The sequence below is a fragment of the Drosophila kikkawai genome, chromosome 3L (genome assembly GCF_030179895.1).
Source record: "Drosophila kikkawai strain 14028-0561.14 chromosome 3L, DkikHiC1v2, whole genome shotgun sequence".
In the NCBI taxonomy this organism is placed as follows: domain Eukaryota; kingdom Metazoa; phylum Arthropoda; class Insecta; order Diptera; family Drosophilidae; genus Drosophila; species Drosophila kikkawai.
Window position 1 is genome coordinate 3,861,038 of NC_091730.1, and position 22,252 is coordinate 3,883,289.

General features: G+C 41.0%; 4 protein-coding genes across 5 annotated transcripts in view; 3 read left to right on the forward strand and 1 right to left on the reverse strand.

Annotated features, from left to right (window-relative positions):
• Positions 1 to 39: 39 nt before the first annotated feature.
• Positions 40 to 931, forward strand: LOC108079807 (uncharacterized). The gene is made up of 2 exons (XM_017174287.3): positions 40 to 228; positions 302 to 931. The coding sequence occupies exons 1-2, from the start codon at positions 150 to 152 to the stop codon at positions 850 to 852; spliced, it is 630 nt and encodes a 209-aa protein (XP_017029776.1). The 5' UTR covers positions 40 to 149; the 3' UTR covers positions 853 to 931.
• On the reverse strand, positions 849 to 3,050 carry LOC108079805 (putative serine protease F56F10.1). Its single transcript, XM_070286129.1, has 5 exons — positions 2,899 to 3,050; positions 1,971 to 2,845; positions 1,692 to 1,830; positions 1,168 to 1,639; positions 849 to 1,103 (listed from the first exon to the last, which is right to left on the reverse strand). Exons 2-5 carry the CDS (start codon positions 2,756 to 2,758, stop codon positions 979 to 981), a joined length of 1,524 nt encoding a protein of 507 aa, XP_070142230.1. The 5' UTR covers positions 2,759 to 2,845; positions 2,899 to 3,050; the 3' UTR covers positions 849 to 978.
• A 156-nt stretch (positions 3,051 to 3,206) lies between these two features.
• Positions 3,207 to 5,826, forward strand: LOC108079804 (cilia- and flagella-associated protein 52). Its single transcript, XM_017174283.3, has 5 exons — positions 3,207 to 3,741; positions 3,797 to 4,501; positions 4,555 to 4,784; positions 4,846 to 5,062; positions 5,123 to 5,826. Exons 1-5 carry the CDS (start codon positions 3,317 to 3,319, stop codon positions 5,772 to 5,774), a joined length of 2,229 nt encoding a protein of 742 aa, XP_017029772.1. The 5' UTR covers positions 3,207 to 3,316; the 3' UTR covers positions 5,775 to 5,826.
• A 161-nt stretch (positions 5,827 to 5,987) lies between these two features.
• The window catches only part of LOC108079751 (serine-rich adhesin for platelets), a 28,472-nt gene continuing 12,207 nt past the window's right edge, over positions 5,988 to 22,252 (forward strand). The window contains exon 1 of one of the 2 annotated variants that reach the window (XM_017174166.2): positions 5,988 to 6,405. The gene's annotated coding sequence lies outside the window, so the exon portion shown is untranslated. Of the gene's footprint in view, positions 6,406 to 18,458; positions 18,931 to 22,252 lie in introns of those variants that run through there. The other variant, XM_017174167.3, reaches the window with a different exon arrangement.

Sequence of the window (22,252 nt, forward strand, 5' to 3'; positions counted from 1 at the left end):
GTAATTCCATTCCCTTTGAATATTATGACAGCCCTGGTCTAAGTTGGCCTCCTCTTTTCCGTTGTCGGCTTGTTAACGACGTTGGCAGAACCTTTTTTGGAAAAAGTTGTTGAAATTCTGCATTCGTTTTAACAAAAAACACTTGCACAATGATTCGAGCAGCATTGTTGGCCAAAAACCATTTGAAACGCAACCCCTTTGTGTCAGGATGCCCGGTCCACTTCTGGGGTAAGTCGAAAGCACGTGGCCCGTGGAGTCTTCTGATAAATCTTATAAATTCTAAACGAAATATTCTCCTTAGCTGGCTCTTCCACTTTAAAGGTGCGTAATGGCAACAAGTCGGTGATAGTGCTCAATGCCTATCGCGTATACTCTGCGGGAGGAATAGATGATAGCAAGCCGACCAATTTCATGTCTGCCGGGCCGATTGGTATCAAGGATCAGGGTCATACACAGAAGGCTGCCACCACCACCACGGAGGTGAGTGCTCCTCCCACTTTTATGGGCAAGCTGGAAAATATTCAGCCCCTGGAGACCTGCGTGAACTTCAAGGGAAAGAGCAACGAGGCCGCTGACCCAGAGGAACAGAAAAAACCCACCGATAATCGAAAGAAGGCCAAGGAGGCCCAAGAGGCGGCTGCCAAGAAGCTGCAGGATATCGTGGCCAATTTGCCCAGCAAGCAGCAGACGGAGAAGTACTTTTTCCGCGTGGTTGCCTTCTCCTATGACCTGATCTACCTAACTGGCACCTGGGTGCTGCACTTCATCGATCAGAATATCGTTCAGAACGACAAGGTGCAGCATTATTGGAAGCGGTTCCACGAGAAAATGGAGCAGGCCAAGAAGGATTAACTCGCAGCAGAGTGTATTTAATGTTTGAACGCATGCAAAACGTAAACAGAATAAAAAGAAAACATGCTGACAACTAGGATTAATGCGACTTCACTTTCTGCTGGCGCAGCTATTTCTTCGGTTTCATTAGGGGATTGAGGTGTAGCCCTCCAGCAGTTTGGCCAAATATTTGAGGATCTTGTTACGGGCAGCCACCAGCTGTGGGGGATCGGTTTTCACCGGCTCGTACATATTGGCACAGTGAGCAGTTCCTAAAAGGGATTACAGATTTATAATGGGTTTTCTACTCAATCGAAGGTGGTGTTATATCCTTACCTTCTATGAAAATCGTAGGAATTGCCTTATCCGTGGACTTGACCAAACCCAGCCTATGCCAGGGATCAATGGAACCGTGCACATACAGCACATTGGTTGTCTGCGGATGCAGGGCTCCATAATGTTTGTTGGTCTGCGACACAACCTGCTCCAAGTACTTGGCATCCATGTTGTCCGAAAACACATCCATGCACTGGCGTATGAAGAAGTCCACTCCAAACCGGCCACCAAAGATATCAGTCTTGTTCTCTGAGGTTTGATAGAAGCCAAACTCGTTGCATGTCTGATATGTCCACTGTCGCATTCCCTCGGCCGACTTTGAGTCCCAGGACACGTTTTTCATGTCCTTTACCATTGTCTCATATTTGTAGTCCAGGCAAGTGGTATTGGAATCCTTTAGCAGCATGGTATTTACCAGGCCCAGACGAGTGACAGGCGGACCAGCGGTGGTATTTAGCATTACATCGCAGATCTAGGAATTCAAAATGATATAAATCTTTAGAGGATTAGGTGGAAGAGCTTACATCGTCAATGGTTATGGTGGCATGCGGACTATTGTCCTTGTTGTACTGAACCACGCCGGCAAAGTTTCCAGCCAGATTCTCAAAGAAACTGGCTATATCCAGTGGGTTATCAATCGAGTCCTTGATGGGAGTGCAGGTCCTGAAAGAAAAGAAGTTTGATTATAGAGTCTTACCTGAGAAATATCCCAGTTGATCCCTTCAACAAGGATATGTAACTACCCCAGAACTTTGTTAATACCTGTACCTATACCTTCTGCTAGATTTCCCCCGAAAACTCACTTGAATTTCTCATCCAAACTCCGTTGACCAATCATATGCCTCATGAGAATTTCCACTTGGGCAAAACTACGTGCCACCGCCTCCACGCATTCGGGTTTGTAGGCAGCCAGCGAAGCCTTGACCACCTCAAAGTACTCCTTGAAATCCACTTCGGCCAGCAACGGGCCACTGGAGCTAATCGAACCGTAAATCAGATGAGGATACTTCTCCCTAGCCCAGGCAGCCAGCGACCCCGGATAAGAGCCACCAAAAGCTATCCATTTCTGGCCATCAGCCAGATTAAATTTCTTTTTCATGGCCACCACAAAGCTGGCCAGATCCTCCAGTGCTTGCTCGGAGCTAAGATAAGCCAAATTGGCGGTGGAAAGGTCCTCAGTGGGATGGCTTTTGCCGTAGAAACGGTGCTCTAGCTGCAGACACAGGGCTTCAAAGTGCTCGGCATAATGCACCCAAGCACCTTCACGCATCCACTTGGCCGAGGCCTCGCCCTCGCCGCCAATCATCAGGAATATGGGGGCGGAGGAGTCGTTTCTGTAGTGATCGGCGTTCACAAAGTATCGCTGCTGCCAGGTGCGCGTGTCCTGGCGATTGAAATGATCCAGACGCTGCTCGAACCACAGATCCTCGGCGGGCAGTGAACGCTGCAGAGTGGCCTCGTGGCTGGGATCACCAAGGAAGCCGCTGTTGAGGCGACCTCGTCGGAATCTCACTCCATGCGCGGGAATTATCAGCCCCAGGAGGAGCAGGGTTAGCCCCAGGGACCGTAGAACGCCCCCAATAGAAGGCATATCGGTATTTGTTTCCTTTGTTTGCTTCGGTCAAGTGGAGAATTATTATTATTGAGTATTTGAGTTGCTTCGCCTTACGCCGCTCAACTGTAAATAGCGATTAAAGAAGAGTGGTGTGAGCTATATATATATATAGGCACCGTTATATGTGTGCCGTCTGATTATTCAGTTCACCGCTTCTCCTCCTTTCACGCCGGCAAAGGAAAACCGCGATAATTGCGAAAACTAAGCAGAATGTAAACACCGCGTTGCCAACTGTCGCTGGCAGCAGCTGTGTGTGCCAGAGCGGGACAGCTAGCTGAGCATTTTAAACTGTAAATGTAAACACCGCGTTGCCAACAGAAACAACCAGCTGAACATTTTAAACAGTTTGTCCGTTAAATTTAAAAAACTGAAATTCAAGTTTGTTGGCAACGGCAACCAAGCAACGCTGGAAAATTCTTGTTTTCAAACAGAAAACAAGCAGTCAAAACATAAAGCATAAAAAAATAGCCGACACAACCCATCCATCATATGTTACATTCAGAAATAAATATATTTTATTAATATAATCCAAGAATGGCCCATGACCAGGAAGCCTGCCGGCATCTCCTGCCGCGTGCCATCTTCGGCATCAACGGAAAGGTGGAGAATGGAGTGCGTCAGCATCCGGCCACCGGATCCATTATCTTTCCCCTAGGTAACAAGATCGGGATCGCCGACTACGTCAAGAACACCCAGGAGTTTATCGCGGGACACACCAACACCATATCCTGTCTGGATCTGAGCAAAAGTGGCAAATACATGGCCTCGGGTCAGATAAACCACATGGGTTTCAGGGGCTATGTCATCGTCTGGGACTATGAGCAACGCAAGGAGATCGCCCGTCACGATCTGCACAAAGTCTCCGTGCAGGCCATCTGCTTCACGTCCGGGGACCGTTGTGTGGTGTCCATTGGTGGGGTGGACGATGGTTCTGTCATCGTCTTTGACATGGAGTCATTGTGAGTTTGCTTGTAGTCCAAATAGATCTTAGCTAATCATAATCATCCCCCACAGCTCTCCGATTTGCCAGACTCCGGCCTCTAGGGCCATATCCGGCAATGCCCTGACTGTTCGGCCTTTGCACAATAATCCGTATTTTTTTATAACCGCCGGAGATCGGCATCTGCGCCTGTGGAGCATCCTGCGCGAGCAGAAGAAGCTATATGTCCAGGATGTCCAGATGGCCAGCAAGTCTCGGGTCTTTTACTGTGCCCGCATCAATAAGTCGGATGAGTTCGCCTTTCTGGGCACTGGAACCGGCGATATCGTGAAGATTGCCCTCAACTGTTGCGATCGTGATTTTGTGAGTAAGCCAGGGTCAGCCAGCGGCATCCTGGGAGCCTTTGGAACCCACAATCCCCGAAAGCCAACGGGTAGGGATTGCAATCGTTATGTTAACGGCGTTCGCGCGTTGTATGTCCTGGAAGGAGGACGCCTCTTAATTGGAGCCGGCAACGGCGATATCGAATTGGTGGAGGAGCGCACCGATGTGCCCTTGATCAATTTCCGTGAGTATCCGGGGCCCACCTGGCCGTATCTGCGCACCCTGAAGAAGACCCATGTGTCGGGTAGGATTTCGTCGTTTGTTCGCTCCAAGACGGATCTCTTTTACATTTGCACCGACACCAATGAGATCTATGGCCTCAATATCAAGACTTGGGTACTGAAGCTACTCCGAACATGTCACACCAAGTCGGTGTATTGCATCACCTTTCCCAAGTGAGTTTTTTGATGAAGATTACCTGGTAATCAATTTAAACTGTTTTTGATAGAAACTACTCTGCTGTTTTTGCCACCTCGGGCAAGGAGTCCATTCGTATCTGGTCTTCTGGACGCAAGCAGGAACTGCTCCGCATCATGGTCTACAACTTCAACTGTGCCGCCGTTCGTTTCACCCACGACGGCACCAGCATTGTCTCCGTCTGGAACGATGGAATCATTCGAGCCTTCACCCCGATCACCGGAAGACTCATCTATGCCATTCCAAATGCTCACAATAAGGGTAAATGTCTTAGGTTAGATATCCTGCAATTGATTCCCAACCGCCTTCCATCCAATCCAAGGATGCAGCGCCCTGGCCGTGGCCTCCACGGGTCGCCTAATCGTCACGGGAGGCATTGAGGGTCAAGTTAGGGTCTGGAAGATTGATCCTTATCGTCAGGATCTACTGGGCGTGCTTAAGGATCACTCGGGACCCATAACATCGCTGGATATTAATTACCTGGACACGGAGGTGATCTCCGCTTGCACTGATGGCTCCTGTGTCATCTGGGACATAAAGTGGGATGGTTATAAACTCTTTTTTATTATCTATTAATTTTAAAACCCAATCTCCGATAGACGCATGACCCGCAAGCAGGTGGTGACTTCAAACACCCAGTTCATGTCCGCTTCATATTTCCCCACCGGTGTCCAGGTCATCACCTGTGGCTCTGATGGCCGGATCATCTACTGGAATGTATACAATGGCGCTTTGATCCGGGAGCTGACTGCCTCCAAGAAGTCCTCCGTTAATTGCGTGGCCATCAACGAGACCGGGGACTACTTCATCAGCGTGGGCAGCGATCTACAGGTGAAGCTTTGGGATTACAACAGTGGCGCCGTGGTGGGACTGGGTTCCGAGCACGCCTCTTCGGTGATTAGCTGCGCCTACAGTCCCTGCATGACCATGTTCGTTACCGGGAGCACGGACGGTTCGCTGATCATCTGGGATGTGCCGCGTGACTTCTGGGGCAGACCCAATCCACCGGACGCGCCCAAGTACACGCAGCCAAGGTCCTCCTCCTCCAAGACCAAGATGAGCGAGGTTCCTGCCCGCGTGAATTCCGGCACAAACCTTAAGCCGGCGAAGGGCGAGAATATCGACGGACTGCTGAAGGCCACTGCCAAGGACGATCTCTGCTGCGTGGAGTGCCCGCCGTGCGCCAAGAAGGAGGCCAAGCCTGATCCATTTGCCGAGTGCGGAATCGTGCCGGATGTGAGGAAGTGCTGAGTCCTAATAGTTTAAGTTGTATATTTATGAATAAAATTTGTTCAGCAACAAAGGACTAATTTTAAAAAGCGCGCGCTATTGTGAAAGCGTTGTTTGCCAACACTGGTCGCTCATGCAATGATAAAGATGAAGACACATCGATAAACATCGAGACATCGATTGGTTGCTGACTATCGACTTTGGCCCACCCCTGGACGGTCGCGTTTTTTCCGTCATTATTTTAAAAAAGTTTATAAATAACAAACAACAAACGGAGTGCAATTTAATTCTACCGCAATTAAGTGCGGTGAATTGGTGCAGTGCGGGCCACATTAATTCAAGCAAAAACAGATTCGAGGAACGCGAAATCAAATGAGTTGTGCAGAAAAACCAGTTATGCACTCGCCCCAAGTTCGCGCAGTGTCTCCTTTTCGCTAAGCCATCTCACAGAAAGATGAAATAAAAGAGAAAAACAACCAGTGTCCAGTTTTTGCGGTGCCCAAAGAAAAGATCATTAATGAAAGTGCCGTGTAATGGAGCCCAATTAATCAAAACAACAACAAACAGCCAACAATGCTGCTTAGCTGCTGTGAAACTCTCAATAAGGCCAAAAGCGACTTCCTGCGAGCGGCGCTTGCTTAACTAAAAAAAAGTAAGTATGAGCACTAGTACGGGCCGAGTATACACACACGTCCGTGTTGTTGTTGCCGTGTGGGTTTTGGCATCTCCTTATTTCTCCTCCTTCTGTGCCGCCTCTGCAAAGACATGGGTGTGAGTGCATGCGTGAGTGTGCAGGTAGGAAAGAAACGGTTGATAAAAAAGAAGGGAAAACGAGTCAAGGGCATTAATTATAGCGTGCGATTTTGCGGGGGACAATGGCTATTTTTAGATCCCTCCGGTGTGCCAATTTTATACGCCCCTTCTATAACGCCTACTTTATGTAATGCACAAATAATTGGGGGAAATCGGTATCCCAGTGAAAAATCGATAAATCAGCGCCGCTGCAGCTGTGTTTTCATCCTGCCTGTGTGTGTGTCTGTATGCGTGGGCCATTTTGGAGCCACCGGGCGCAATTGGGGTAGGAATAGCGCCCTCTCTCTTTCTGGCGTTTTCGCATCCTGTATCCTCGCATCTCTCTTTCGTTTTCTCTCGCTCTCTATGCCTTTCTTCCTTGCCCACTAATACAGGGGCAGTGACTTACCGCAAACAACAGAAAAGCCGAGCGCGTATTTTTGGCGGCCCACTCTTTTCCCTCTTTCTCTGCCATCTTCCGCCCCTGCCTTTGCCCTTTCTCCGGCTGCATTTCCCAACAAATGGAAATGCAAATAAGAAAAATCAATAAAAACCCGCATCAAGAGCTGTGAAAATAAAAGTCATCTAATGCCAAATACAAACATGGAAATAAGTTATTAACCCACTTTGCATACAGGCGGTTGTGTTTTTGCCGGAATTTCGGTGGGAATAACTTTTTGATGGAGGAAAGCGATAAACAGCAAAGTCTACAAGTCAAGAAAATTAGTTTATTTCACGGTGATATAAAAAAGATATTAAAATAAGCTTTCCTTATAAGTTTGACAAATATCTGTATATCTAAAACAAACTTCAACTTCTACGAAATGCCCCTAAAAATGTATGAGAGCATCTTCCATCTTAAAAAAGACAAGATATAGCGAATTATGACTGCATTGCCAACTAGTTAATCAATCAAAGCAACTCGGAATTTCCTCGAATCACCTCTATATGACTCACTGGCAACCAACGAACCCAGGAAAAAAAACAAAAATAAGTAAATTCAAATCCCAACAGCTGTGTGCGTTTAAATTTCTACAGTTTGCTCAGCATTTGGCACTCTGTTTTCTGGACGCGCCATCCCCACACATAACGATCCCCAGGCCAATCCAAAATCCAAACAGAAGCGTGGGCATTCCGATTTGGCCAAAAGTCAAGTGGGTTTGGACTTAGGGGCTTACTTATAGCAACTAAGTGCTATGCGTCACTGTTTCCAGTGCAGTTCTTATCCTTATCTTGGCCAGGTCAGGTACTATTATTAAAAAGGGGGTGGTGGAATCTCCTCAAGATAACACTCGCCGACAAGGGCATTACATTATTTGTTTTATTAATTATATTAATATTATTAAGTCAAGAGAACACATTGACAAGTAGAATTATATAATATCTGTAACTTGTATCTTTTTACTAGATTCAAAAAGCAAGGAAAAATTTAATTAATGAAGCCACTACCCAATGATATCACTCTTTTTTCTATTATTTCGGCACAATCGATGCCCTATTTATTTCTCGGGAATTGGGTTGCCAAAAGTTGCTATTTTTAAGCATGGTAAATTTAGTGCTTCATCAACGGTTCCTGGCAATCGATCAATAAAGACAACCCGGTGAATTTCTTCACATCGGAAGTCGGGTGTTATGGTTATATCTAATGTCTGTATCAGGGCGCCAGTAACGCTAGATTGTTTATGTTTACTTATCATTAAATATACAAATTCCAACGTTATCAAATTAGGAATGATTAAGTGTAGTCTTGGGTGTAAAATGATATTAAAAGTATCTACGACATACGACGAAGAACTGTAAATATTGTGGGTACCGATATGTGTTTCAAAGCTTTCAATTCCGGTTGTGCCCAGTGTATTTGCAAAGTTGCCTATAACGCTTGTCCACTGTATGGCACATGAGCTCATTTCCACCACTGACCTAGAAATGTTTTCCCTCTAATTCTCTTTATCCACACACACTATAATTTACAACAATTCGCGCTGGCTGCCAAAGACCAAAGCCTCACTTTGTAGTTTGTAACATAGTTCACTTATTTTAATTGTCGCATTCATTCTGACCATTTTATTTTGTTCTCAGTGTGTGTGCGAGCGAGATGCCAAAGACATGACGCCATATTGCGTGCCAGAATGATGGAATGAGGGGGCGAAAGAGATAGCGATAGAGGGGGGAGGTAGCCAACAGCTGACACTTGACTCTCCGCACAAATTGCAATTACAAATGTTTTTACCGTTAGGGCGACTACGCAACACACATGTAAATGTGTGTGTAAGCGTAAGTGTGCTACCACTTTTTTACTCGTTTCCCATTTCTCATTTTTCATTTTCCATTTCCATTAAAGGAAAGGAAAGAGAAGCCGCAAACAGAAGCGGAAAACAGGCAAAGACAAATGCAAAACAAATTTTCAATTAGTTAATCAGTGGCGAGTCTTAACAGTAGGGGGTGTGGTGCGGGTTTCCTATCTGCGTAACTACAAAAACCAAGTGTAAAAGATATGGTAACTAATGCTCTGTCTTATAATCACTGTGATTTTTAGGAGACGTTGAACGAAAGAGATTTTTTAAATTCCAATCCTACTATAATGGCTACTTAAATTATTTATAATTTACTGAAATAACAAATTTATTTATATTTGAAATTTTCTCTACAGGGAAAATGGGAAATGCTCTACCTAAGCATCTCTGCTCTGATATCTGTGCTATCCACTTTGTTGTCTTAAAACCCAATCGAGATAGTGAAATGTCTAATTATTTTCACTTTTTATTATTATTATCCAACCATTCCAATGGTTGCTTGCTAACACAAAGAGAATAACAGATAAGCTGCTCTTGGGCAACCGAAAATATCTTTTAAAGGCAGTGTTTACTGTGCCCTCACCCACATTTTCACACATGTGTTTGTCTTTTGTGGGCCGTGTTTGTGTTTGTACTTGCCGAGTTTTCCACGTTCGCCGGCCTCGTGTTGTTTGCTTTTGTTTGCTGCCTTTCGGTTTGTTTGTGTGAAAGTGAGTCAAATGTGATATGCTTTCCATAGGCACGAGTTTCCTATACATTTACCCTCCACTTACAGTTTGTTCCCCCATTAGTTGGTCTCTTATCAGAGGCGTCGTTGCTGTGCGGCGTACTTTTCCATTGAACATTAACATTAAAAACAACAATTGATTACCAAACTGCAGCCTATTTAATTATTGAATTTTATTATTGTAGTAAGACTGTACTTTACTTTAGTTGAATTAAAATATAAACTATCTTAGCAATAAATTATAATTTTATTTTGGAATTATAAGAAAAGTATTTAAAAATGTAAATGAAATAGCACAAACCCTTTAAAATATTTAGGAAATATTCATTTCCCTTTAAACACTTCTGCTAATTAGTATATATGTTTCTCTTCCTGCTTTTTAATTTATCTGCGGGCAAACTTAATTAGCTGAATGGCGCACATGCTGCAAATTAATTTGAAATATGTGCTGCAGCAACCGCCGCCTTAATTGTTTACAGATTAGTTTCAGCTGGGTGTGGCTGCATTCTCATTTCAATTCCGAGCGAATGGCGGGTGTGAACAATTAGCCGGGGCTCAGTGAGAATGCGTTGATCCCAGGCGACGCTTGGCAAAAGTGTCACGCAAGTTGGGGAATCGCTGTGGTGGAGGCTAGGAGAAGGCTCATGGCTCATCATCATCGCCACGTTCGACTCTGGCTGCCCAGATGCTAATCGCTAGCTATTTTTGGGCACGCTTTGTTTACGTTTGGCCTGAGGCATTCGCCATTCCCATAGCCCATTCCCTGGTGGGCGTAGCTCTTTTGGATCTGATTTATATTTGGCACAATTTTAGCCAAGTTATGGCCTGGATGAGGTGCTAAATGGCGTGGGTAGCGAAGGTCATATTACTGTGGGAATATTCTCAACAACCCTCAAAATTGTCCCCAATTGGAAGAGAGACAAGAGGCTGAGTGCGTGTTAGTTGTGAAACCAAGCAGCAGCACACATCAATCAGTTCATAAATCAATCATTCAAATAAATAATTGTTATTACCAATCAAAGCCAATCAAAATGGTAGTCTCGAATGTGCCTAATTCCAATAAAACGCATGCTTGTTGCGTTGTTTATGGCCATAAAATATGATTTATGCGGCAATCAAACCAGCCAAAATGCAATTCTCTCTCACCTTCGACACCCTTAATTTTTGCGCAACATAGCTGAAAACGAAAAATCAATTTTCAATTTGCATGCAAAAAATATACATATAATTTCAGAGTGTTTTTCGCGTGCAAAATTATGCAAATTAGATAAGTCAACACGGCGGGAGGGGGAGGGTAGCAGTAGCAGCAGCAGAAAGGCTAAAATCAAAAGGCGGAGGAGAAACCGAAAATCCACTTGAGGCCAAAAACAAAGGGGTTTCTAGCACCCTTCAGATGCGCTTCGCCGAGCAATTCAAATACGCGAGAGCGAGCTGACGTAGCACTTATCGATTTTTTTTTTTTTTTAGCTTTTCGACAATTACGAAATAATCCGCTTTGGGGGTCAATGCAGTCGTTATGAAAATGAACGGAAAAACTGCAACGAGAAGCGAAAGTTGTCAAAGTTTTTCCAAAAATGGGAAAAAATTGCAGAATCATGGTACTAAGCTTCTTTAATTTCAATATACCCTGAAACCTTATAAGAACTTTAATAATTGACCATCTTTTACATAAATCAAAGCTAATCCCATCAACTTTTTACAAACCTTAGTAAATCCCTTGTAAGGCCACTCCCCCCATCAATTTCCGGGCATTAAAAAGCTCGCTAAACATCATAAAATATATCATCATAAAATATATATACAACTTACAATTAATTCAACATGGCAATGTCCTCCAAATGATGTTTTTTTAATCATCAATAAAACCTCCCTCGATTAATCCATTTTGGCGGCACGACACGTCGATTCGATGGCTTTTGGTCATTTACCTTTCGGCGCTGCGTGAGCTCGCCGCTGCTCACCCTCTCTCGGCAGCCGTTCCCAGACCCAGACCAAATCAAGATAAATTGTTTATAGTTTCAAAGTTCTACTTTTGCAGATCGAACGAGGAGGAGCAGAGGGGAGGTGCTATTTGGCATTGACCGGACATATAATAAACGTGTAGAGCGTCGCGTTTTCTGTGTCACTTTTGCATATATGATTCATGGGGCTTTTCTTTTGCGTGATATGTGTGGGGCTTGTCTTTTGCTTTTCTGGGTTTCCTCTTTAGGGATTGGGGAAAGCGAGAGAACATGGAGAAACTAATAAGTTTTGAAAGATCTATGGGTCTTACCTGGCAAGTGTGCTGTTTCTAATTGAAAGTAAGAGTTCCCCAAACCGCAAATTCTGGTGTTTGTATATGAGAAAGTACAGTAGTTAATTACTGGAAAATATATTAGTAGCTAGACTAACAAGTAGATATATTTACCTTCACCCCTTTCACTCTCTGCCTTCAAAGTAGGTTTCCTTTTTTTTTTCTCGTTTTACCCCTCATTTGGCATGACTTTCTTTCCACATCGTTTTGGACATGGAAATTTGTCAACCCGACGCTTTATTGGATCTGTTTTCAAGTGTTTATTCGCCCATCTGTCGCCGCCAGCGATCGCTTTATTGTACAATTGTGGGGCTTACAACATAATTTGCCAAATGTGATTAGCAAATTATGGACATGGACTCGGAGCCGGAGCCGGAGCGGTGCGGAGCTCGCTTTCAATTCAACGCTTCGCTTAACTGAGGCAAATTGAAAGCTGGCTGGCTGGCAGAGAGAAGCGAACTGAACTAGCAACAATTACAGAAAATTGAAAAGCATACATACTACATACGAACGGTTTTGTGGCAATAAAAAATTGGCCACTGAGACGACGACGAGCGCGAGTTCATTGACTTTTCTTCTTTTTGTTTTTAACTGTGGCATATTGCTCTGCCCCCGGGGCAGAAATAAGCTTCAGTTTTTTTTTTATATATATTATTTACTGGCATTAGAACCCCGCGCAGCATACCGTAACCCCCCGATCTATTGTCACTCTGCCGCCCAAAAGCGATCTCTCAATGTCGTCATCGTAGTTGCGTGGGTTCCAAGCACTCGCGCTCGCTTGCCTTTGTGCGGCCTTTTGTGCCTTTAACTACGTATTTTGTTTAATTAGACTGTGTAATTATTCATTACAAGCTGCAATATATATAAATCTAAACGTACTCGCTTGTGTGGGTGACGCTGGCCAAGCCAAATTGTAAACAAATGGAAGCGCAATAAACTTTACGGTGCCGCTAGCGTAGTTTATGGCCCATTAAAACTTTCTAGGAGTGTTTTTTCTGCGGAACTCTGAAAAAAAAGTTGGAAACTACAAAGTTAGACCTGGGTATATATTTTGGGCATTAGCTGTTTTTGATTTTATTGATTGACTAAGTAAGCTTAAGAGGTTTTTAAAAGCAGGCTTTTGTTTAAATTAATTAAAAGTAGTACCTTTAATTTTGTAAAGAAATTTTTAATCTAACTGTAAGTCGAAAATATAATTTCTCTATTAACTTTTTTGGCCATATTTGGTATATGTCTTAAACATTTAAACAATTGATTGAGTGAATCATTAGCCAGTTTACGCTAATTGATTTTGCTTCTTGTTGGAATATTTGCTGTCATCTTTTGAATCTTGGCCAGCTTTTTCGTTTAGTACAAATACAAGCAAAGCTTAATATAATATAATCCACCATTATATAAAAGTATATAACAAGTTTTGTTGAAAATAAGAAGATTGATGATACTTAAAAGGTCGCTTAATTCATGTTTAAACCTTGCACTCTAGTCCGACTCTGATTCTAATACTATTTAAGTTAAAATATGTATAATTTTTGGCTTAAACAATAAGTAATACTTTGGCATTAATAACAGGAAATGTTAAATATATTTTTTGGTATCCAAGAGTGTGAAAATAATAATAGTTTAATGATTTTAGGGTCTGCTCTCTCCAGACACTTATTTGCATATTGAAATATTTTTGCTCAGAGATGACTAACCTTTTGCAGTGAACTCACCCTCTGGTTTATTTTTTGTTTGCTGTTTGGGCTTAAAGATGCGCCGTGGATGATTCAACAATAAAAGTTCACAAAACAGCAAACATCTGCTTGTGTATTACTTATATTTCATATTGTATTTATTACAATTGCTATGATGACTTTCGTTGGCAAATTGCTGAAAAGCGGGATTGGGTTGAAAAGCATGGAAATTATTTGCTATTCGCTGGCATATCAAAGCGCATATATTTTGCGCAATTATAATAAATGTTAGTGGCAGTGGCAAATATGCCTTACCTTTTTGCGCAATAAAAGTTTATTAACATTTTGCACATTTGCCTAGCAACAACAACAATGGTAGGAGGCTATAACTGGGTAAATAATAGTAGGCAACGGTAGACGACCGCAAAAATAGCTGTTGGATTTATGTACAAACGTAACGGCACTTGAGCATGTTCAGTGTTGAATAATGATGGCGCATAAATAAAATAAAAAGAAGAAAGATTAACAAATGAGCTCCAGACGCCGGCTTTTCTGTTTTTCTACCGCATTTCCATATGCAAAAACCCCGGCTGGACCACGCCTAGTTGTCAGTTGCAATTTGCACAAACCAAATTACGTGTTTCTTGGCTTCCTATTCTCCCATTATTATTATTCTCCCCACTCACTGAATCCCATATGTTATAGAGTGCCAAAGAAAAGTAAAATCTAAAAAGAAACACTCTTAATGAGCGGCTTATCTGCGCACTTGCATCGCCAAACTCTAATCGCAAACAATGGAAAATTTTTCAATATGGAAAGTTGCAGGCAGCGGCAGTGGAGTTATGGTCTCTATATGGGTGTATATACTATATACACAAAACTCTATGTCTGGCCTAATCTCTTTCTCTATGCCCCACCTCGGTGCCTTTAGTACAATATCGCCCCGGTTTTAGTAGCCGTCGAGTGAGAGCGTTGGCCTGTGCCTATCTATCAATGTGCTAAAAGCACTCAGACCAAACAGCAGAGGGAGAAAAATTGGGGTACCAAGAAGTTAGGTATTGTGTAGGTTAAAAGATATTTCTAGTGGTTAATAAATATCTTATTAGAAGTAATTTTTTCAATGAGATGAATAAATAAAAGTGTTTGAGTACTTCTTTGTACTTTCTTACTGGTAAAACTGTTTTTAATGAATAATATTTTGAATATTTTTATATTCAAATCAGTCATTATAAGGTATTCATGCTTGTATTTATCAGTTACTGTATTTAAGCGAGATATACAAGTCAAAATAAATCCAAACACAGAATAAAAGTCACTTAATATACAATTTGATATTCAAATATTCAACTTTTTTGATGTTATGGGTCTTCAAATAATTCTAAAAAACTACAGCATGATTTTCTCTAAAATCCCCAACCTGTGTAGGTTTAATTTATATTATTATTTTTACCTTTCAAAAATCCAACTAAAGGTATCTTAACCTTATTTTCTCACTGTATCCCCTCTCGAAAGTAAACCGGCAGGCAGCAGCAGTCAGCCACCGATTCAGATTGAGAGCCAGATTCAGATAGAGCAGAATTGTGTTGTTTCTGTACAACAATAGCTATTCAACGTTTGGATCCGCTGGCGCTGCCTAACTGCCACTGCGCTCTAATAATTATTTATAATAATTACTTTTTCAGCGGCCCGCTGTTTGGACATTAGCAGATACTTTTCGGGCTTTTTTGGCTTCTCTCTCTCTGTCTGTCTGTCTGTCTCTATATCTTATGTATCTGCCTTAATTAATCTGCCGAGCGGGCTGCCAAAAGTATTTCCACTCGATTGGTATCGAGCGCTGACCTTGACGGTCTTGTGGGGGTTTATAAAATAATGCCAGACGACGATGATCGTGTCGCGTCGCCTGAAAACGCATTCACTTGCACTGACCGCAACTGCAGTTGGATCGTAAATTATTCGCTTGCGGCACGCACTTTCCCATTACCCCAAATATATATATATATTTTGTTTTACTTTTTTGGCACGCACATGTGGCACAGACACCCCAACGAAATTCAAAGGCAATGGCAGTCACGGAGCCATTATATGCACTAGCACACACATCTCATTTGTCGTCGATCCTGACATTAAACATTTTCGCAGCCGACAATGTCAGAAATGATGGCCGGCTAGCATGAAATGCAAAAGGGAAATTTAATTTTATTGTATAAAGAATAGGGAATTACCTTACTAAGGCTATTTCATTTTGTTTATATTTATTTTTAATGAAATATAATTTAAATGAGACTCAAAGTGGGATAAGATACAATATCTTTTCAGAATATTTGTTTTGGAAATGTTTAAAATAATTGTAGAGAAATCAAAGCTTTGTTTTTTATCTAAATATCTTATATTTATTAAATCTCATTCCAATTTATTAAAAGTTCCCAAATGTCAAAGGATCTCACATAATTTTTAAGCTTATAAAGACCACACGAGCTTCATCATTAGGGTCCTGGTTATTACTTTTTCATGCAGTCAAAAGAATATTAGATTTTATTTTTGCACTCCTTCACTTTTTATTCCTCAAAATTTGCATTGAAAACAAATTGAATTACGTATTCATATTCCCCTGCCTGGGAAAGGGAATATTTTGCGTGGAAAAAGTGGCAGCAGCTTGCACATTTGTGCATCTTCTGGTTTTTATTATTTTTTGTATATTTTTATTTTCTGCTGCTGTATTTTTGGTAGCTGAGCATGTGTGGATGTGCATATGCATAGTGTCTTTTTTTGCTTTGTCGCCTCGAGGTCATAAATATTTCGTTTTCGTTAAAAAAGAAAAGAAGAAAAACAAAATGTACTTCTGCAAAATAAACTTTTTGTCAGACTCTTTGTTCGGGGAATTTTTTTTTTGCTGTTGCTGGGCTAAAATTTGCATATGAACAGAGTGAGTGAGTGAGTTTTTGGCCTGGCCCAAAGACACTGCGCGACATGTGTCTATGGTTCATAGAGATGAAGTTTTGGTCCCTTAAATGTTGTTGTAACTTCATGTTCAAATGTTAATGAAAAATGTTGATGTCAGGTTGAAAAGCACGTACAAAAAAAAAAAAAAACAGAAAAAAACAGCCAACTATTGGCTGCCGCTGTTGGCCAAGTTGCGTGGAAATGCCATAAAATTGTGATTTATTCTTACAACAAAAGCGGTTGCGGAATGCTTTGTTCTGTCCCACAACTGCCGCCAGCAATTGCTGCCTCTTTTTCAGATTTTCTGATTTCCTGATATTTTGTGTAATCAACGTGCATTGAACTTTCGCACATCATCGCCGCCTTCGCTTTGTTTATATCGCGTCGGGCCTACGAATCTGAAATTGAGGCAGGTTCACCTCCTGGTAAGGCCAAAAAACAAATTTGCCTTTCATATCAGTTGGAAATAAAAAAAAAAAAACGACATACAATCGCTTGGGGAAACAGAAATTCATTTATAAACATCCCATGTTGTTCATGTTTCCATTTAACATATAATTTCTTATTGTTTACAAAGAGTGGAAATATAATTCTTGAGTTAGAATGATTCTGTTGATGATTTTAATGATTATTCCAAGCTAAATTATATGTGGGTTCCATGCTCAGAGTGTAAATGTGAAAAACTTATAAATTTTGATACATGTTATTTAAAAGCTTGTCAAATTATTATTCAAAACATCTAAATAATCTTTTTGTTTTAAATTATAGTTAAAATATACAAAATAAATATCTACTAAAAATTAACATTTGCTTATCCAGTCCTTTGGCTTATGAAAAATGTAAATTTGTTATCTTAACAAAATGTTTATTTACATTTGACGGTTGTAAAAAAGATATTTGATATGTTTTTGCTTGGAAATATTTCAAATTGCTTTTGCCACACGTTTGTGAAATGTTTGTTTCCATTTCAAACATGTTTATGTTTTGTTTTAAGTTTCGCATATATTTTGTAGATGAGAAAGTTCACACCCTTTTAACATTTGCAGTTTGTAAATGATACTTAAATGTTTAGTTAATGATTTAACAAAATGGTTTCTTAAAATATTCGATATATGTTTAAAGTCTTTAAGTTTGTTTGATTAAAGCCGAAATATTTTGTAAGTAAATAGTAAAAAACATTTATATAAAATTATGAGAAATATCAATTTTAGATGAGAAAATGATTAGAAATTGGTTAAAAATTTATTATTTGACTTTCTTCATAATTTTGCTCTGTGCAAAAATATTTGGCGGATGGATAGCTCAGTGGCTTTTTGTTTACTATTTGTACGAGACACCAATGCTTTATTTTCCGCACTTATATTAAAAAAAAATTGCAAATTTGCATAAAGTTTCACACGCCGGCCCCCTCCCCCCCACTCACACTCACCCAACACTCTCACTCACTTGCAGCAGTCACTCAAAGTGCAGCGGCTTTGACACTCTCTTCTGTTTTCTGCTCATTAGCCAGCGCACAGTGGGGTGTTTTATAAAAGTTTGGTAGTAAAAATTAAAGCTGTGTTATGACCCATTATTTTTGTTGTTAAAAATCATAACTTATAAATATGTAAAAATCTTGGAACAGTTTAGTAATAATTTTATATAGCAATTTGTTTTTAAATATGTAATATAATGAAACAAATATTTTTTCTAGAATTTATATAAAGCTCTACCAAACCTGCTTCATCAGAGCTGTGAGAAGGATATTACAGGCTATAAATTGCTGACCATTTTTCCACGTCCCTTGTTTTATTCCTTTAAAAACGTAAAAAAAATTTTAACAAAACTTGTTGGTAATTAACCACTGTGCAGCACTCTCCTGAGAGCCGGCCCCACCGCAGCTGCTCTCCCTCTTTCCGCCTCGCGTGCTTTTGGGGCTGCCTTGGCTCGCTCACTCAGAATGTGGAGCCCGCCGCCTGCTCATTGTGTTTTGAGCGGTGCTCGCGAGCGTTACACACCGAAAACGAAAAGATTGTTTAAATGTTTTTAGTTTAAACATTCACAAGCGTCGTCGTTGTTGCCGCGCGCATTGCCATAATATAAAAAATAAACCGTAAATTAATTTCTTTTGTCGCTCTCTCCGGTTCCGTTGGGTGTCTGCGCGTCCCAACGAATCTCCGAGACACGGCGGCAAGCAAATTTGATTAGCAGCGCTATCAAAAAAGTCCAAATTGTATTTTTCGCGCTTCGACGTGTGTTGGCATTTAATCAGCAAAAATTCAGTGTTCGGTGTTTCCAATAATTGGGCGAAATCTATAAATCGAAAGAGAATCTGAAGGCCCCCGAAAAAAACTTCCGTTTGTCACCTTAAAAGGCAATCATAATAATAAAATAATTAAATCGAAATCCAAAAGCAAAACCAAAACCAAAGCCAAAGCTCAGTGCTAATGTGTAACGAACGTGTATGCAAATATATTCTGTAAGTTTCCTCAGTGTGTGGGATGTGGCTTATAATAAAATACAATATATAATCGTGTGAACAGATTCCAATGGAATCAAATCTTTAGACGAACAGTCAATACCATGAACAATGGGTATAAGTATTGAAATAATGAAGTTTGTTAATGATATAGTGGAGAATGTTGTTTTTTAAATAATTAACAAGTGTATTTATGAGAAAATATGGTGGTAAAGTGAAAACTATCTTTATATTTAATAGAATTTCTAAATTAAATATAATATACAAATTAATAATAAATTCTGAAATGTAAACTGTACTGTACCACGGATTTTAATCTCGAAACATTTATAAATGTTAAATGATTTACAAGAGCGCTTTAAAATATAAAAGTTAAATCAATTTCTATTACTATTATTTAAAGAATCAATTTCTTTGTTTAAACAGTAGGTGGCGAGTCTGAAATTTCTTTTATATTTTAAAGATGGTTCAGATTTCAATAAACAAAACACGTTGTTCTGGAATTTTAGATAGTACTTATCGCCGTCATACCTTTCACAATATCTACATTCCCCACATACTTCTCTATATATTCAAACAAACATATCGGAGAACAGCTGTGCTCTTGATGTTTTCACAGTTGGCTTGGCTTAAGCTTCAGCTTTGGATTCGGTTTTCGGTTTTAGCCCCAGCTCCCAGCTCCAGCCTCTGGTTCAGCTTTTGGCCGACTTGGGGCTCGACACTTTGACGGATCTGATGACGGACTGGTCTCGATTTTTCGGTTTGTTTCGCTTCGGTCTCCTCTCATTTGATTTCAAGGGCCGCACACACATTTTGACGCCTGATTGAGTTACAAACGGCGCCCCACCGCTCGTAAATCAATTTTTTGTAAGAGTCGACTTTGTTGTACTTGAAGTTTATGCCAATTTACAGGTAGACTTGGCTGGAAGGTACTTTAATACAATTTAAATTGTACAAATTTGTAAGCATATATAAAGAGGTATATATATAACGTTGAAAATTTTAAAAATCTTACAATAATTTCCATGTATCTTATAGATACATTTTTTATATATATAATTTTGTATAATAGATATGGGTTTTAAGCTGGGCTTTTACTAATTTCCTGTGTATTTTATGGCTTTAGTTTACTGTGGCATTGTCCCCATTGAATACTGTTCGTTCCAGCCGTGATATTACACCCCAACCGACGACAACGTCGGCCTCTTTGCACTCTGCGTGATCTTTAATTATGAATTAAGCCCAGCTGCGTGGTTGGTGGCTGGGCTCTCACAATTATCGTATGCATGGAAATGATTTGCATGTCGCGGGGTGGGGGATTCATTCCATTCCAGTTCACTTCCTTGAGTCTCTCGAGTCGCCGGGAAAGGTCAGGCTCTCAAGTCAATGCCAAGACGCTGCTGGCGAGTCCGCTAATTAGCGCTGCAGTGCTGACGAGGAGGCGCCACTAAATGTACACTGTAATTGCACTTTATTTGTTTTTTTTAATTGCCCTTCCGCCTGATCGACATCGAGTCATGGAGACGTCAGCGATGCTAATTTAATTTTTGATTTATTAACACGTTCACTTGCAGTCAGGGTCAACAATACACTCTATACACTCTGCCTCGTTCCCTGTTTAAGCTCGACTATGCCTCACTTCCAAGACGAAGCTCCACTGCGCCTCATTCTCTGTTTAAGCCCACTCCCTTTGGCAACTTGACTTGGCACTGACTTGGCCTGTCGGGACTCCGATAGAGATGGGCAATAATGGCGTGCAGTGTCCTTCGGAATGACCCTAAAACGTGGGAGATGCACTTGGAAATATAAGTACTTGTTTTTCCTGCTATAGATAACATTTTCCTTTAGTTTTATAACTCAAAAACATATTTGTTGTGACAAAAACTATTCCCAAAAAGAAAGATGCCCTACCACTGACCCATAGCTACCATTTCCCTTAATTTTTCTACTTAAAAACCCATTTGTTAAATGCTTTTCTCCGTGTGAAGTCTCCCAAAAGAGGGTGGCCTTTTAAATCACTGCCATTACTGACCTCGCAACCTCGCTTTTCGGCTAGCTTCTTGGCTCTTTGACTTGGCTGTAAGTGCAGCAGTAAGTGGCCAAAGGAAGACCCACATGACAGAGTGCGGCGCTTAAAGTGGTTTTTAGTTGCCAACAACAACGAATCACCCAAAGCACCCGCAAACCGCCCATAAAACACATTCGTGGCCACTGGTCAGAGCCACCAGCCAAGAGTTGGACTCTCAGACATTGCCTCAATTCGGTTTGTTGGTTTCTTGGTTTCTGGGCCGCAGACGAAAGTGAATTCTGGTTTCCTCTTCTAGCTGTAGCCGCACGCAAGGTTTATTTGGCGCTCATCAAATGCTATTCAACGCGCCAGCGATTGTCCATGCATGGCGCATATAATTGCCCCAAACACCAAATACTCAAAGGCACAGCTATGGAGGTGGATTGGAGATGGTGGAGGAGGAGGCTCCATGTTATGGCTAGAGATGTGCTAGCGTGACGACTGGTAATCCCTTCGAGGTAAACACCTTGGGGTTTATGGCAGTTTCCTTGGAACAGTTTACTGGCTAAAAGGTGTAAAGGATAATGGCTCGATGGTGGCTTTCGATTAAGGATCCCATTTCTTATACCCAATAAAGCTTGCATTAAAGCCATTAAATGGGGTGTCAGCCTATATTTAAGGCATTCTCTGTTGTCTCTTTAAGTGCCCTATTGATTTTTCGATTAGGGTTTGATTTTAAGCCATGTCATGGTCAATTGTTTTTGCTAATTACTAACCCCTTAAGTAAATGGAATATTTCTGGTTTAACTTATCGATTTGCTTATATTTTAAATCTTTTTGTTGGTTTTTTGGCTAGCTTTTATAGGTAGTTGGCTACTATTTAGTGTTTTAATCTTATCTTTATGGCAGTTAAAGTATTTGGTTACCATTTAAGGCATACATATTTCATTTACTTCAGACTGAAACCTGTTTTAAATATTTAAACTGATTAATGTTTGCTGGGAAACCTCAATTCTCTTTGGTTTTTGATTACAAACTAATGCTTGTCTTGGAGACTCTACCTTTCCCCATATTTAGTTACCGATTAATGTGCATAGCTGGTCTTTATACTCCCGTATATATCATTGATTTTGAATGGGAATGAATTGATATGCCAAACAGTGACTACCATCTCTAGCCCCACACATGTGCGCCTTTGCCTGTGCCGCAGGCTCTCATCATTTGGCGGACAATTTGCTCGGCAATTTGTGAGTGCTCGTTGGCTGGATACTTGTAGCTATTATTGGCTTTTATGGCGGAGAGCTCAGAGAGCTC